Source organism: Cydia amplana, chromosome 4 (assembly GCF_948474715.1).
Source record: "Cydia amplana chromosome 4, ilCydAmpl1.1, whole genome shotgun sequence".
NCBI classification, from domain to species: domain Eukaryota; kingdom Metazoa; phylum Arthropoda; class Insecta; order Lepidoptera; family Tortricidae; genus Cydia; species Cydia amplana.
In genome coordinates, this window is record NC_086072.1 from 2,171,270 (window position 1) to 2,186,278 (window position 15,009).

Below are 15,009 nucleotides of genomic sequence, written 5' to 3' on the forward strand. Positions count from 1 at the left end.
AATTACGCCATCTATGAAAAAACTTTTGTACAACATTAAATTTGATTTTAACGCCATCTATTTATTACGTGCGGCACTATCGTGTCGTGAATAGAGGAACTAATAATAATGTGTTTGTTTCATATGTTTTATAATATTTAAAATACGCAAATATTTCTTTTTTAACTGATAAAAATAAGTCAACGATACGAACAATATTAAATTCAACTGTTATTGATTGGCAAACAACAACTACGACATGTGAATAAGTTATATTTTTGAACGCAGCTCAAGGATCGAATACAAAAATGATACAGAAGAAACATGGCAACTCTGATTTTGACAGTTCACCGATTGCCTTCTGCTATTGCTGTCACTGTCAGTTAGTCAATTCGAGCGAGCGATGGTGAATGGAGAGCGGCGATGCGCTTTCTAATCGCCATCTAATTCGATTGTTATTACACGCGTCTAAAACAAAATAACGTACGTCTCGAATACCGCGTCCGTGGAAAATGAAAGTTTGTGTTAAAACTGTATAATTGTCTGTACACGAGGCGAAGCGCTCAATTATAAAATTATTTTACGGTTTATTTCTTAAAAGATGGACAAATATCGCGATCGTTGTCTGTTATTTGTGTCCTAACGTAGTGTTCCGTGAAATGTGATGTATAGTGGCTGATTTAAGGATTATTTAGCCATTTGTAAGTATATTCGTGTGTGCATTCGATTTGAAATAAGTGTTTTGCAAACATCCGTTGCGTCCCCTCTGGTTCAAGTACCTCGGTATTGTGTTGTACGCTCGGCATTATGACATCAATTTCTCAACAATGATTGGTGTCAATAGTTTATCAATGCTTTATTATGATATTTTCTGTTATATTTTACTTGGTTAATGAACTAATATACCTTAATCGCATTACGTAAAATGATACGTTACTAGTCATGGCTTCCAGTTGTGTTTTGGTTTGACTTTGTTTTGATACGTAAACTGACTTGTAAATGAGATAATCTCTGATAAAAGTAAACAGATAAGGAGATTCACCTTGAAAACGTTGTACACCAATATTTTGACACAGTATTGCTTTATGTTTTACTTATGAAATAATGATTTTATCATTATTTTATTGACACTGTTCGCATAATAGTATTAATGAAGATTGTATAGATAAGTTAATGCCTCCATTACATTTAGTACCTCAAAAATTAATCCTATTTTAATGGAGTTTTTTAAGGTGTTGGTAAACTGATAAATAAAAATAAAAAATACTGAAATTGGACTAGAAGTCTAGTAATAATCAGTTTACATAACTACATAGTACATATATACCAAAAATAGTTACAACCGAAAACAGAACCTCCTCCTTCTTGGAATTGAAGTTGGTTAGTAATATTGCATTTTGAAAAAGTCTGCATAGCTGGTTTAAACCAAAAATATATGTAAGTAACTCCGTATAAGATAAGTACAGTCTTAGTAAAAAACAGACCTCAGAAAATCAAGAAAAATGTATGCTTGAATAGTTGTTGCCGTACATTTGGCCTATACTTAAGTAGATGGTGACACCATTTCATATTTAACAATTTTAACACATATCAGTGAAAGAACATGGGTCAAAGTCATATGGCGTTCTAAATTTTTTTTTATATAAATCATTTTTCCATATATATATTTTTTATTCATTTCTAGTTTTAATCCTGTGTCGAAAGATGGCAGTAAATTTACTGTGACTACAAAATTTACTATGACAATAACCCTATACACTGTATTCTCTTTGTTTAAACTATGGAGATAGACACATATCTCCATACACTTACAACTTAACTTTAACAGTAAATTTACAGTTCTTCAATGTAATGTACAGTCATGTTCCATGATTGTTACGCCATTTAGGGTTCTAGCTAAATTGGACATTCCATAGCGCAGCCATACTCTAAGTGTGTTCCGGTAAGACACCCCTGCAGGGGTTCCGCAAGAATTTAGAACACTATGCTTTAGTCGCCTCGAAAAATTTTACTATGCCGCCACTGTATTGTAGGGTTCCATCAAGTATTTCGCTTTCCAAAAGGGTTCCGTCAAAAAAAAAGATTGAGAACCGCTGCCATAGCGTAAGTATGGAACAACCCATTTAGCTAGGACACTTAATGGCATAACAATCACGTGTGGTGACTGTACAAGTAAGTTTGTATAGTTTTCATTATCTTGCAGGTAGACCGATGCAGCCATGTCCAGCGACGAGTCAAGCGTGCGTGTTGCAGTCAGGTAATTGTTAACTACTTAAAAAATGTCTTAAGACAATTTCAGATTAGGTACCTGAAACAATCCTATGGTTGCTAAAAAAATTGCTGTTATTTGTTCTTTAAAATGTCATGCCAAGTGGACTATAATAATAACATAATGGTAACTTCCGTAAAATTGGATACTCTATTAGGACACCCTCTCTGTAGGGTACAGCATCATCACTCGTCCATGGCCCCGACGGCATGTGTTGTAATGTTAAGTGTAAGTTTTATTTTTGTTCCTCTTTTTTATCTGTTATTTCTTTATTTCTTTTTGCCACGTATAAACTATTTCTATTCTATTTTATTCTATCATCGTCATCATATGAGCCGAAAGACGTCCACTGTTGGACCGGTCTTGCCCCTCTCAATACCTCTCATCCATCGGCTCCCTGCGACCTTAACCAGATCGTCGGCGTCGATGCTAGACTAAGGGCCTACCGCAAACCACGTTCGACGTGATACCTCCCTGTCACACACACAATTACGTACGAATTTACAAGTGCGACAGAGAGGCAACACGTCAAACGTGATTCGCGGTAGGCCCTCTGTTTGCAAGATCGGACCATCTGGCAAACAGTCTAGTAAAGAGGAGATGGAGTATTTTACACCCTGTACCCCTAGTGTAAATTTCATTTGATAACGTGACGTGATGTGCGCGTTTGTGTTAAGTCTCATTCTGTATGACATTTTGAGTTTTGAGTGTGCGCTCGCTGTTCAAAATCCCATTGAAATTTACACTAGGGGTTCTGGCGGGTGCTGTCTCTACATTTTACTACAGCATAATCAGTTTGGTGTATTTCTTTTATTTCGTCATATTGCTGAAAGGGCTTCTCTACAAAATATAATTACCAACTATTTAATAAAATCACCATACTTACAAATAATACGTAAAGTAACTCAAGACTTGAGAACCGCCAGGACAAAAGCCTTGACACAAAGACCTGACCCTAATGACAATAGTTGACAATCTTTCAATGACAAATAAAATTTCCACCGAATTACCACACCAATTTTCATAGTTACGGCCACAATGGAAAGAATGGTGTGGGTACAGTAGGCAATAATGGTAAGCTTTTATTGATGTGTCATTCCTTGCCCAATGATTTATAACTCAAGATAGGTTATAGGCGTTCCAAAATTGAAGCGTTTACCTTGTGACAAATTGGACAAGTTGCCTTTAGACGCGGCTGGACAAGCGAGAAATGTGCACGTGCTAACGAGCTCCCGCACACCGAAAGAGAAAGAGACGACCTTATGTTTAACAACCAGTGTGACAAAGATGGATGGAATGAGAAAATTAATCAAAAATAACAAATTTCTTCGGAGGCACAGAAATAAATATGGAAGTATTTTTTGTGCTCCTCAAGTATGAGTATAACCTATCTATGGTTATATAATATCATTGTCCTTGCCCAGTCATTTTACCTATGAATTGCGGTTTAATGTTATTAGTTATTACTATTACTATCTATAAAGCGAATTTACAAAAAGTACACGCTTTAAGAAAAGATTGTTCAAATCTTTCGTTCGCAAAATAGATTCTTCTTCCTACTTCTGTTCTGACTAGATATTCAATTAAAAATGGCGACCAACTTTCAATATCATGCTAATTATCATACTATTTGGGGACTTGACTTTTAAATAAAACCAAAATTTTCTCAAATTACAAAAGCACGTTTCGAACCTATCGGTTATTATGCCTGAATATTTTGACTTTGACTTAGTTTGAAAAATGCCTAAGTACAACATGAAAAAAAACAAGAGGTGCGTAGATTAAATCAAGCCATATGACACATATTTCTAACATTTTGCTAACTCTACTTGCTAACAAACACTTAACCATCAATTATTATGTAAATTACAAAATATGTATGCATACCTATCTGTAAATGTGTCATACCTGTATACCTTTGTTTTATTTATAATGTAAGTGACATGTGACTAATACGTTCTCGTATATAGTCCGGGGACGTAATATTTCGTCTTTGACCGTCGCATGTTAATTTCACTTTCAGTATTTATGGCGGCAATAATTATGACCTCTCTATTAGGTTATTGTGTGGGCGTAGTTATAAATTGGCGAGATAAAATGTGAACATGTCATAGAGATTAACAAATAATTTGTGAGAATTTAAACTGAAAGGTACCACATTGTCGGTTGTCGATAAGGTTGATTTCAAATTGAAGCATTATAGAAATAGCGCCTTATTGACAACCGACAATAAGTACCCTTTTGGTTGAAAACGGCACATTTATTGTCATAGATAATTTTTAAAACAGATATGCGGTTGATATTATGTATTTCTTAAACTTCTCATCTTGGCGCTTTCCTGCTTGTGATCATTCTCATACAATGTGACAGCCTAATTGCCACGATTCCATACAATTTACAGTCAGCAGCAGAAGTTGCTAAGAGGGCCAGGTGTGATCTTGACGCGACTTTAATGTTAAGGGAATAAGAGTGTGTCAAGGTAATTTTAAACACCTCGCCCGCTTAGCAACTTTTGCTGCTGACTGTATAAAAGGTCTGATTATTAGATGCAACCGCAGACATGTTTTTAGAATGGTCGCATCCGCATGCATACTAAAAGAGTCCGGGGTCGCAAAGCTATTTTGTCCCATTCCCATCATTTGTACATTTTTCGACATCAACTGCTATCTGATCCCCAGCATAGATAGAGAAAGCACGAACTGCCAGGTTATGGCGAAATTCAAGTGCACCGAAGAACAAGTGTTACCTACCTAAATTACAGTATTGCAGCGACAGGGTTTTCCTAAATTTTTAAAAACTATTACAGCCCATATAACTCTGTCTGTATAATTTACTTCGATCAAAATGCGCGCTCGATGCTCAAAATCCTTGATATATTGCAACTACGGAAGCTGAATAAATATTGGCAGTAAATGCACACAGTTTGACGCTATACATGGATCGATAATTTTCGTGAGGAATGAAATGTGTTCTCAAAATACGTAGTCTCTTTAAAACTCGAGAGACAAACATTAAGAAAGCCGTAGTTTTTATAATTAGCAATGTTGGCGTCGGCAAAACATATTAGGAGGCAAGATAAACGCTAGAAGAGGAAAAGGAAAAGCGATCCGAATTTCTGTTGGGTTTAATAATGAAGTTTATTTAAATAAACTTATAGTTTAAATTAGTAAAGTGTTAAGGCAGAAATTAATCGTTTTGATAGGGCTCGTCAAATATCCTTTACGACTTTGTGCACGAATGGTCGCCTGTAGAATTGACTTTGCGTGCAGTGAAGGGAAAAAATACACCTACATCAAAGGTTTGCTACGTAAGACTAAAGTCCATGGAGCCTAATCATAATCATAATCATTTATTTGTACATAAAAAGGGTTTTACATAGAGGTGTTATAAAGTTACATTTCCAAGCCTTTTTAGCTGTTTTTGACAGCATGCAAATGGGTCCTTATAATACATTAAATTTGTAGGTACATACGACTGCCTTACATTAACTTAATTGCTAACTACATTAACTTAAATTAAACTAAAATAGAATGCACAATAAATTAACTTTACAATATACACATACAGTCCCAACCATTGATAATAAAATAATTGAGTATGTCACAGGCACAAGTACCCGTACCATGAGTCACTGACAGTGTCAAAACTGACATAAACGCTGAACGTCTACGTAATTTACTTTCTATACATCTCGCTCGTACTCGCATATTAGTGCGAGCGAGATGTATAAAAAGTAAATTACGTAGACGCATGCATAGGAAGTAGGTTACGCTCTTTAAGCGTTTATTTTATGTCAGTGCCGAACTAGTGGTAGCCACACAGGACTGTTCGTGCCTCTACTCCTATATGAAATCGTCTGTGTGGGCCTACACAAACCAATTGCACTTAAACTGCAGTCCAATTGGAAAATTGCATTCGAAAGCTGTTTTATAATATAAATAAGTACATATTAGTTCAATGGCAGTTCGTTGGCCTTTTGTGTAACTATCTAACAAGTTATGTTGTAAGAGTTATAGTTATACAAATACTCTTTATGGCATACCTTAATGTCCACAACTGAAGGAAATAATACAGAAATATCATAGCACACATATTTTATAGTATGTTTAACTCGTTTACGTCTTTCTTGTAGACATCGCAAAGATAAAGGAATCTAAAGCTTATTTTTTACGCTGCATCTTTATATATTATACATACATACACGGGGTATTTTTTTTTCAATAAAATCTCATTAATTGCACCCACGATTTACCTACTCTTGACTGTAACTAATTTCTAAAGAGTACCTCTACCAGTAGGCATGGTAAACATATGATTACTAATGAAATTATGGAGTACCCACCAACGCTCTGTCATCTGTTTGCCGTGAACTCTATGTCATATACAGTCACACACATACACAATTACATATGTATGACTAATGGCCAAAGGCCCCATATGAAAACAAGAAAATTTCGTATTATACTCGTCTCTAATATGAAACTGATAGAATGAACCTTTTGCATAACTTTTTAGAATCCATATTTGCTTAAATTAAATAAATGTTAATGTGGATGTAGGTTTGGCTACGGTATCGATTGGTATATTGAAGTAGAAAGTAACGTAAACTGCAGATTAGAATAATAAAAACTATAGTTCCGCTAAAAATAAAACAACAATTCAGATATAAGTATGAAAACTTGTTTAATTATTTATTATTGCAGGGCAGTGTATATGATAAGGCTAAACTGGATGTAATCTAGGATATAAGCATTGTCTGGGAGAGCTGAATAGATATATTAGGCCAAATAACCTTCGCAGTCTACCCAATGAACCTAATTTTATGAGGATCTATATCTGAATCCCTAAAGTCTTTTCTCCTATCTTTGCATTCCCTAATATTGTTTGTCATAATGATCAGTTGTCCTAACACTAAAAACCCTAATTTTGGTTTCCCTAATTATTGATTGCTTATCCTAATGTTATTAAGCATATTTTCTTTTTTGCGAGGGTCGCAGTTCAAACCCTAACCTAACCCACTTTTGTAGCAGCAAGTTCTAAAACCTAACCATTTTTCAGAACCTTACATTATGGAAAATAATCGTTATGACATTTGATCGTTAGGACATGTGCCCATTAGGACAAACCAGTTAGGGCAAGTGACTTTAGGACAAACGTTGTTAGGGATTCAAAATGACACCCATTTTATGATGACTACTAAAAATAATAATGAATATGGTAATAGAATTTGTTCCTCTTGCGTCCCTAAAGCTCTAAACAGCTTTCCCAGTGATGTAATTGAAAACATAAATAAGAAACCTAGTAATATTAAGGCTATTGTTAAAAAAGCATTGATAGAGATAAATGTAAAAAGACTCAGTAGCATGTAAAATATTTAATGGTAATTCAATAATTTCATAGGGGTTGCTCCCCATGTCCTTTAGTTCATATAATCTTAAAAATGTAAGATTAGTACTAAGTAATTGTAATGTAATTGTATAGAAAAATAAACAGTTTAAAGTTTTTTTTTTACGTAAATTTGTACAATCAAGTCAAACAACTTGATTTGTAGGTAGCCCAGCCAAATATCTTGTCTATACGACATTGATTTTGACGTTATAATGTAAGTATTACTTTTTGTAGTAGAGGCTGTATAAGTAGGTATAAAGTAATTTGAGTGTAGTCTTAATAATTTGTAACAGTCAAATTTACAAAAACAATATATCGCTGAGCCCTTACAGTAAACGCTATTAAAGAAGTCTCTATAAAAAAAAGTATTTCGATTTATAATACGAGTATAACATCTTCTTAAACCAGACATCATGCACAAAAAATACTTACAAATGAATTTATCTACCCATTTAGAAAATGGGCTGAAAAGTTTGGCATATTAATTATTAAGTGCTTATAATTTATATACCAAACTTCTGTAAAGTGTAGGTATTTTGTAAGGATACATATATGTATCCATGTTTACTTGTAATTGGAACAAGGAAAGCGAATGACCTCTAATGAAAGTCTAGCCAAACTCCTGCAATTAAGACTGTAATTTGTACCTATTACTGTCTCAAGTTTGTCTAATTGTTATAAATGGCTTTTGTCCTGAATGTTAAGGATTGCCTTAATTTAAATTACCTACAATGTTACTCAAAATAAGGTAGATTTAGTATTAACGGTTTCAAGAGAAAACAGTTTTTTTTTTAAATTCTGTTTTCATGGCTTTATTACACTTGCTTTTAATTTAGGGTTTTTATATGCCAAATACCAAAATGACAGTTTATGTTCCCTAATTACCATGCGGATCTATCATTAGCATACAATTGATCTAAAAGCAGGATGATCCGGAAATAAATTAGTCAATCAAATTCTCGAAAAGACCTAAACGGTATTATACTCGTATAAGCACTAAGAAAGCTTAATTCTAAGTAACTACCACATATGTTTCTGTTGCTTTTCATCACCGATTTCGCTTACGTCCAAAATCGCCAAACGCTATTAGTACATAAATAGTGCAATCGCAGAATTCTCAATGCTAGATCACGTCACTATTTAACGCGGGGCGTTTATAGCCGTATAACTGCCATTATTGCCATTAACGTAACTAACTGATGCAATAAAGACAATCTTAGAGGACAGTGTGAATTACTTTAGACTCGTTCAGTTCGTTTGTTTCTATTTATAATACTCTAAAGCTTCAGCCGACGAAACGCACTCTCCATACATATAGGTGATAAGGATGCCAACCACTCAAACAACTGAGTATTGCACCGACAAGAGATTTCCTCTTAAATTCGAACGATGGTTCACAGGAAAAATCCCCAGTTATGGCAGTGTTAGCTGTACGTCCAATAAATGAAAAAAAAAATATTTTCCATCGCCAGGCATTTAGACATCGTCAGGCATTAGGCGTTAGGCACTTTTTCTTCGTTGTAGTTAAAGTCCGAAAGTTAAAAATTCTTCAAACCAGTTTCTTAATTTCTACAAAAGAATGCAAAGAGAACTCGTTAAGCTTGACACTCTAAATTAACCTCCTTAGTTATATAGATAACACAAACATTAACTTCCGCATGTAATTCTCGTCTCGTTATGTATGGCTAATTATAAAATAGTATTCATTCCTTTTGCGATTTCTTAGTTAAGCGTGCCTGGCGGCCGTTCGAGCGAGAACAATGCAGTAGGAACATTCCTAAAGTTTGTTAATATCACAGAATAGAGAATAGAGCCAAGTCTCAAATCCGGCACAAAACAGTCTTTCTCGAATCAATACGGCAAGTTAATCGCTAAACTTTAGCAACTTTTTAAGCTACAAGTTTTCTGTTGTCAACTTTTTTCCATGCATTTAGCACACATACGTTCATTTTAATTTTGGCAACTTTTGCGTCCCGTCAGCAACCTTTGAAATTCCGAGTATCAACTGTTCAGCACTCTATTTTGCCTGATTCGACACGCACATCGCCGGTTGACTGTACCAAGGAATTGGACACATCAACTCACAGTTTAATAGTAACGTAATTAATAAATTAAATGCACCAGAAATATACCAACACTGTACTGTTAAGGTGACATTCGAATGTCAACTGTTGCTGCACTACTGTTCATTTTACTATGGAAATTGACAGTAATAGCGACGCGTTCAGTACCAGTAGTGTAGCTGCGGTCAGAAATGGAATGTTACCCTTATTCTCTACGCTTCGTTACTGCCTTTTGAAGATTCTCACCGTAGAGCAAAATAGCTTAACATCAAAGCACACGCTTTGACGGTTCGCGAATTTCCGCAATTAGTGTTCAGCACATTCGTCTTCGTTCAGAAGATCGTAAATCATAGCAGACTGCAAACTGGGGCCCGTTTCTCAAAAGCTTGTAACTTGTAATAGAAGCGGATGTCACTTTTTGACAGCTTATGTTAGAAAATGACTTCCACTTACATTACAAGTTACAAGAAACGGGCCCCTGGTTTAAATTTACCGAGTGGACACCAAACATAGTGCGGCGTCACGGCAGACCTCGAAGGAGAAGGCGGCACGATCTTGACGTCCTTCGGAAAGATTGGCCTAATATTGCCATTATAACGGGACGCGTGGAAGAAATAGAGGGATCTTTTCCGAAATGATGTAAGGCATTTTTGCGCATAGGAGGTTTTTTTAATTTTTTAATTTAATTGTTTATTTTTTTATGTAATTTTTAAAGCTGGCTTTGCAAACCCGTGCAAGTCTCAAGGCAGGGACAAACTAAGCCCACGTACGCAACATCATGCGTTGCGTATGACAAGATATGTTTCCAAGCATACAAATTTCAGACTTCGGATTAAAATCTCAAAAATATAGAATAGAATATAATATAATTTATTCGTAAGCACAAACAAACGAGACAATACATAATATAAAAGAAAACACAAAATAAGATTAAAGTGCCACGAAATGGCACGAAAAGCATGTTGCTGGTGGCTTCCAGCGCTGGTCTTCCGATAAGACCATCACGTGAGAAGAATCACGGAGGGTAACAGACAAGAAGAAAAAGACATGAAATAACATACAGTGAACAAATAGGTAGTTAAATAAGAAAAAGTTACACAGAAAAAAGATACAACATAACATAACGACTATATCTGTACGCTTTACCAGTAGACTTCAGATGTTTCGACAGCATTTCCTCTTCAGAAATAACTGTGTTCGATTGTTATGGCGATAATGTTAGCTGAATGGAGCGGCTCGATGGTTATGCAAATGGAATTGGACCTTTGAAAGGAAATACGTTGTTATGAAGCGCTCGGCATTCTGATCGCGTATTGTTGGTGCCTTCTCGTCTCACTGCGAGTTTCAACAGAGATATGAGAATATAAGAAATATGTGAATTAGAAACTGTATTTTGTCTTTTGAAATGGGTACTGCTTTATGGATGTTGGTGTTACTAATGTTGTACGGTGCATTTTCGTCGAGATTTAAAAAGTAATAAAAATTATTAAAATACGACCTGCAGAGAACATACGGACATACGAAAGTAAATACTTTTTCCTTAGCTGAAACGGAGACTTTCGCTTTGCTAACGCTCGGCCAATAATGTGTAAAAATCTTCATAGAACCTACGATCTTTCGATCAAGCAACCTTGTATATTTTCCGAGAGTTTGTTTGTTATCATTAGTCAGCCGTCATGAGGACAAATTAGGAACAAACCTTCCTTCCCACACACGTTTCATTTGACGCATTACTCGATGACTTTTGTCGCCTGCTCTTCTACTGCCATACTCCTAACCTAGACTTTATATCTACTAAATAATATCGCTTCTGCCGTAACTGCCGTAATAAAGGGGCCCACAGATTACCAGATCGCCGGACGATATCCGCCTGTCAATTAAACGCAAAAGGTGACAGTTCCGAACAACTGACAGGCTGATATCGTCCGGCGGACTGGTAATGAGTGGGCCCCTTAAGTATGCCGTCTGTCTGTTATTTTTCACGCTTTAACCGCCGGTTCAGCGATGAAAATAGGTAAAGGGAAGGACATAGGATAGTTACAAGATCATAATTCCATGCTGACGAATTTGCTGGCAGAAGCTAGAACCCTCACAAAAGTACAAGTTCCAATAAGCTATCTGTAAGTAACTTATAATTACACCTGTTTATAACTACCACAAAGTCCACAAACAAGCGTTATTAGACCTATACCTACTTATATCATCAACAGAATTAACAACACAGTTAACTCACCAAACATACATTACTGCAACGACATAAAGTTTAATACCTACTTACCTAAGTTACTGTACATACGACCTTTCGGATTTGATCCAGCGTTTGACCTACCTTTTTAATATTACATTAGACACGTGGGAAGCTATCGATTCCGTCTGTCATCCTCGTCGTCCTATTTCGTCAACACCTGGAATTATTAATGGTTTTACTAGTTTCCCAACCGTGTAACCTAGATGTCTGTCCTTCGACCGATATAATTTTTAATACCTAGCCTAGAACAAATTGTTGGATAAGGAATTGCTTTTATTTTCTTTTGACTCGTTCGCCTATAGACTGATGCGTATTATGGACTTATATTTGAGCGTTGTACTAAAATTACTAAATCATTTGCATGAGTCTACATTTGCCGTCAAAAATCGTATATTAAATCGGTAAATAACCGATTTAAGCTGTTACTGAAATGATACTATCCTATTAGTAGATTCGGTTCATTTAAACGTTAAGATTTAAATTAACTTGTAATAAAAATTGATACCTTTTTTTCAACCATTATTGTCTTAGTTCAGTCAGGCTTATGAAAACCATGATATATACCATCATATATGTACTCGTATACAGTCCTCTAATTTTAAGAATTACTTAATAAACTATCATTATTACAAGAATTCAATATCCAATCTGACGATGCGACTCATTGACAGTCTTACATAACAGTGACATCCGGTACAGTCTACGTGACACGACTTGTCAAAATGTAAACTTCACGTATGTGTATCCTTCCATAATGTCAAACGTATACAGGGAGGGCCCGAGTAAGACTACAATTTTTAATATTTCTCACATATATGATGCTTAATAGTCAAGAATCGAAACATGTCGAGTAGCGCTGGCGGTACACCGAGAAATTCAGTAAAATGCTGCAAATGATGTTAAAGGTATGAAAATCGGTACGATTGATCTTTAGAACATTTGAAACAATTTGACCCAAAGCACCAACAAATAAAAAAAAAACAAGAGGAGTTATGACGTCATCTTTTTTTTATATGGAATTAAAAAAAAGTGTTTAGAAACCTATCGTGTGTGATATTAAACGAAAAGGCTTTCTGAGCAGATTCCAAAAATATATCACTACATTTTTAGAAATTTTTCAAGTTTACAAAGTGTGATCTATGAATCTCTCAATTAAATATTTAAAAAGAAAGCATAAAATTAATATAAATATAACGGTTTTTTCAGAATGTCGCTTATATCTCGGAATTTATAAGTCGTAGTAAAAATTGTCTATGTAAGAATTAACTGAAAAACTCACCTTTAAGGGCCACCCCACATATAGCGTCTTTCGAGCGTCGGCGTCTCGTCGGCGTCTACAACTCTATGGCCCTGCTCGACGCAACGTCGACGCAACTGCGCAGCGACGTCATTTTCCATAGCGCTGACCGACGCCGACGCCTGAAAGACGCCAGATGTGGGGTGGCCCTAACGCTCCCCCTTTCCCCGAGTTCTCCACCCCCTACTCATCAGAACTTTTTCTTCTTAAAGCTTAGATATACCAAAGGAACATGTAAACCAAGTTTGAATACTCTTATTTTACCCGAATGACATTATACTCGTATTGAGTAATTCGGCAGGGGTATTATACTCTGTAAAATTGAAAAATTAAAAAAAAAAACTAAATGTAAATATTTTCAAGATTTCTTTATTTATATTAGAATTAGATATGAGGATATTAGGTATAATTTGAGGTATATTTTACAAAAAAATATTGAACGGTATTGTATCTGGAGAAGCCCAAACTTGGTGTGTTTTGAAAATTATTTTTATTATAATTTAAATTTTTTTTAACTAAAATGTAGTTTACAACACTAGTTTAAGTGTGTCGGGTTCTTTTGGCTCTCCCTGTACATATATGCGGCTCAACAATTATTCCACGCATCACCTCTTTAACAATAAACTTGACATGTTTATTGTTTAGCCGCCTGCATTGCCAAGACAATTAACAAGCTAATTAACACCTTATGTTTTATTAAATAGGGTTCATTTGTCGGCAAATAAGGTAGGCGGTAAAAGTTAAAGCTAGTCTGTCGGTAACATTGTATTTTGAATCGAATTATATATAGGCATATTATGCCCACGTCTCCACCTGTAAATATTACACCACACTCTTTAGCGGTGTGAATTTTGCAGGCCGAAACTACTGTATCTGTTTTGTGCCGAAACTGTATTTTTGGTAGTGTTCGATCGAAGTCGGTTTCGGCAGGCATTAAAATCATGTTTTTGTATTATAATGCACTTAAGAGCCACCCCACACGAGCGTCGGCTCGGCGTCTAGTAACTCTACGGCTGCTGCTCGACGCAACGTTGACGCAACTGCGCTGCAAGGACGCGATTTTCCATAGCGCTGGCTAAACGCCGCGCCGACGCTCAAAAGACGCTAAACAAGCGGGGTTTTAGCTAAGATTTTAAAGAACTATACCTACTTCTGCGGCTGTGCTGACCTCACGTATCACAATCATGTTAGAATTACGTAGTCCACCTACAATGTAGCGTGGAACTGTGTAGTCAATCGCATGAATATATTGTTGTTTGGTTTGGCATGAGAATGTGTCCTCGGCGATTGAATTTTTTATTCGATTGTGCAACGACTAACACAGCAAAGCTCAAGCGATAAATTGATATCTCTTTCGACCTCGTTACTGCTGCAGCTGTGCAGTCTGCAGTAATGACGCGCTGCAATACTGCAGCAGTAATGATGCTGTAGCCTAAATCCGAACAGAACCTTAACGTCAAAACTGACCTGATCTTGGTCTAAAAAATGTTTAATTTTTATTACGCGGGTGACATACCTACTCGTAAACTAAATATTTCAATAATTAGGCAAAATAAGGTTTTTTGCGAAAAAAAAACGGTATATTTTAAAGGTTTGTACCGTATTACTTACATATTTAAGGCCACCACCAGCGCCAAGGACCAGCTAAATAAACTTGAGCGCCTTCAAAACGCATGTATAAGGTTCATATTTGGCTTACGCAAATATGACCACGTCTCTGAATTTCGCACCCAGCTCAAGTGGCTCCCTATTCGCCATCGCCGCA

The 15,009-nt window shown here is 35.8% G+C and overlaps 1 protein-coding gene across 1 annotated transcript in view; it reads left to right on the forward strand.

Moving 5' to 3' along the window:
- The first annotated feature begins 343 nt into the window (after positions 1–343).
- The window catches only part of LOC134663101 (kinesin-like protein KIF21A), a 99,843-nt gene continuing 85,177 nt past the window's right edge, over positions 344–15,009 (forward strand). Inside the window, exons 1-2 of the mRNA XM_063519434.1 lie at positions 344–680; positions 2,183–2,236. Coding sequence (XP_063375504.1) covers positions 2,199–2,236 — 38 coding nt within the window. The 5' untranslated portion in view covers positions 344–680; positions 2,183–2,198. The remainder of the gene's footprint in view (positions 681–2,182; positions 2,237–15,009) is intronic.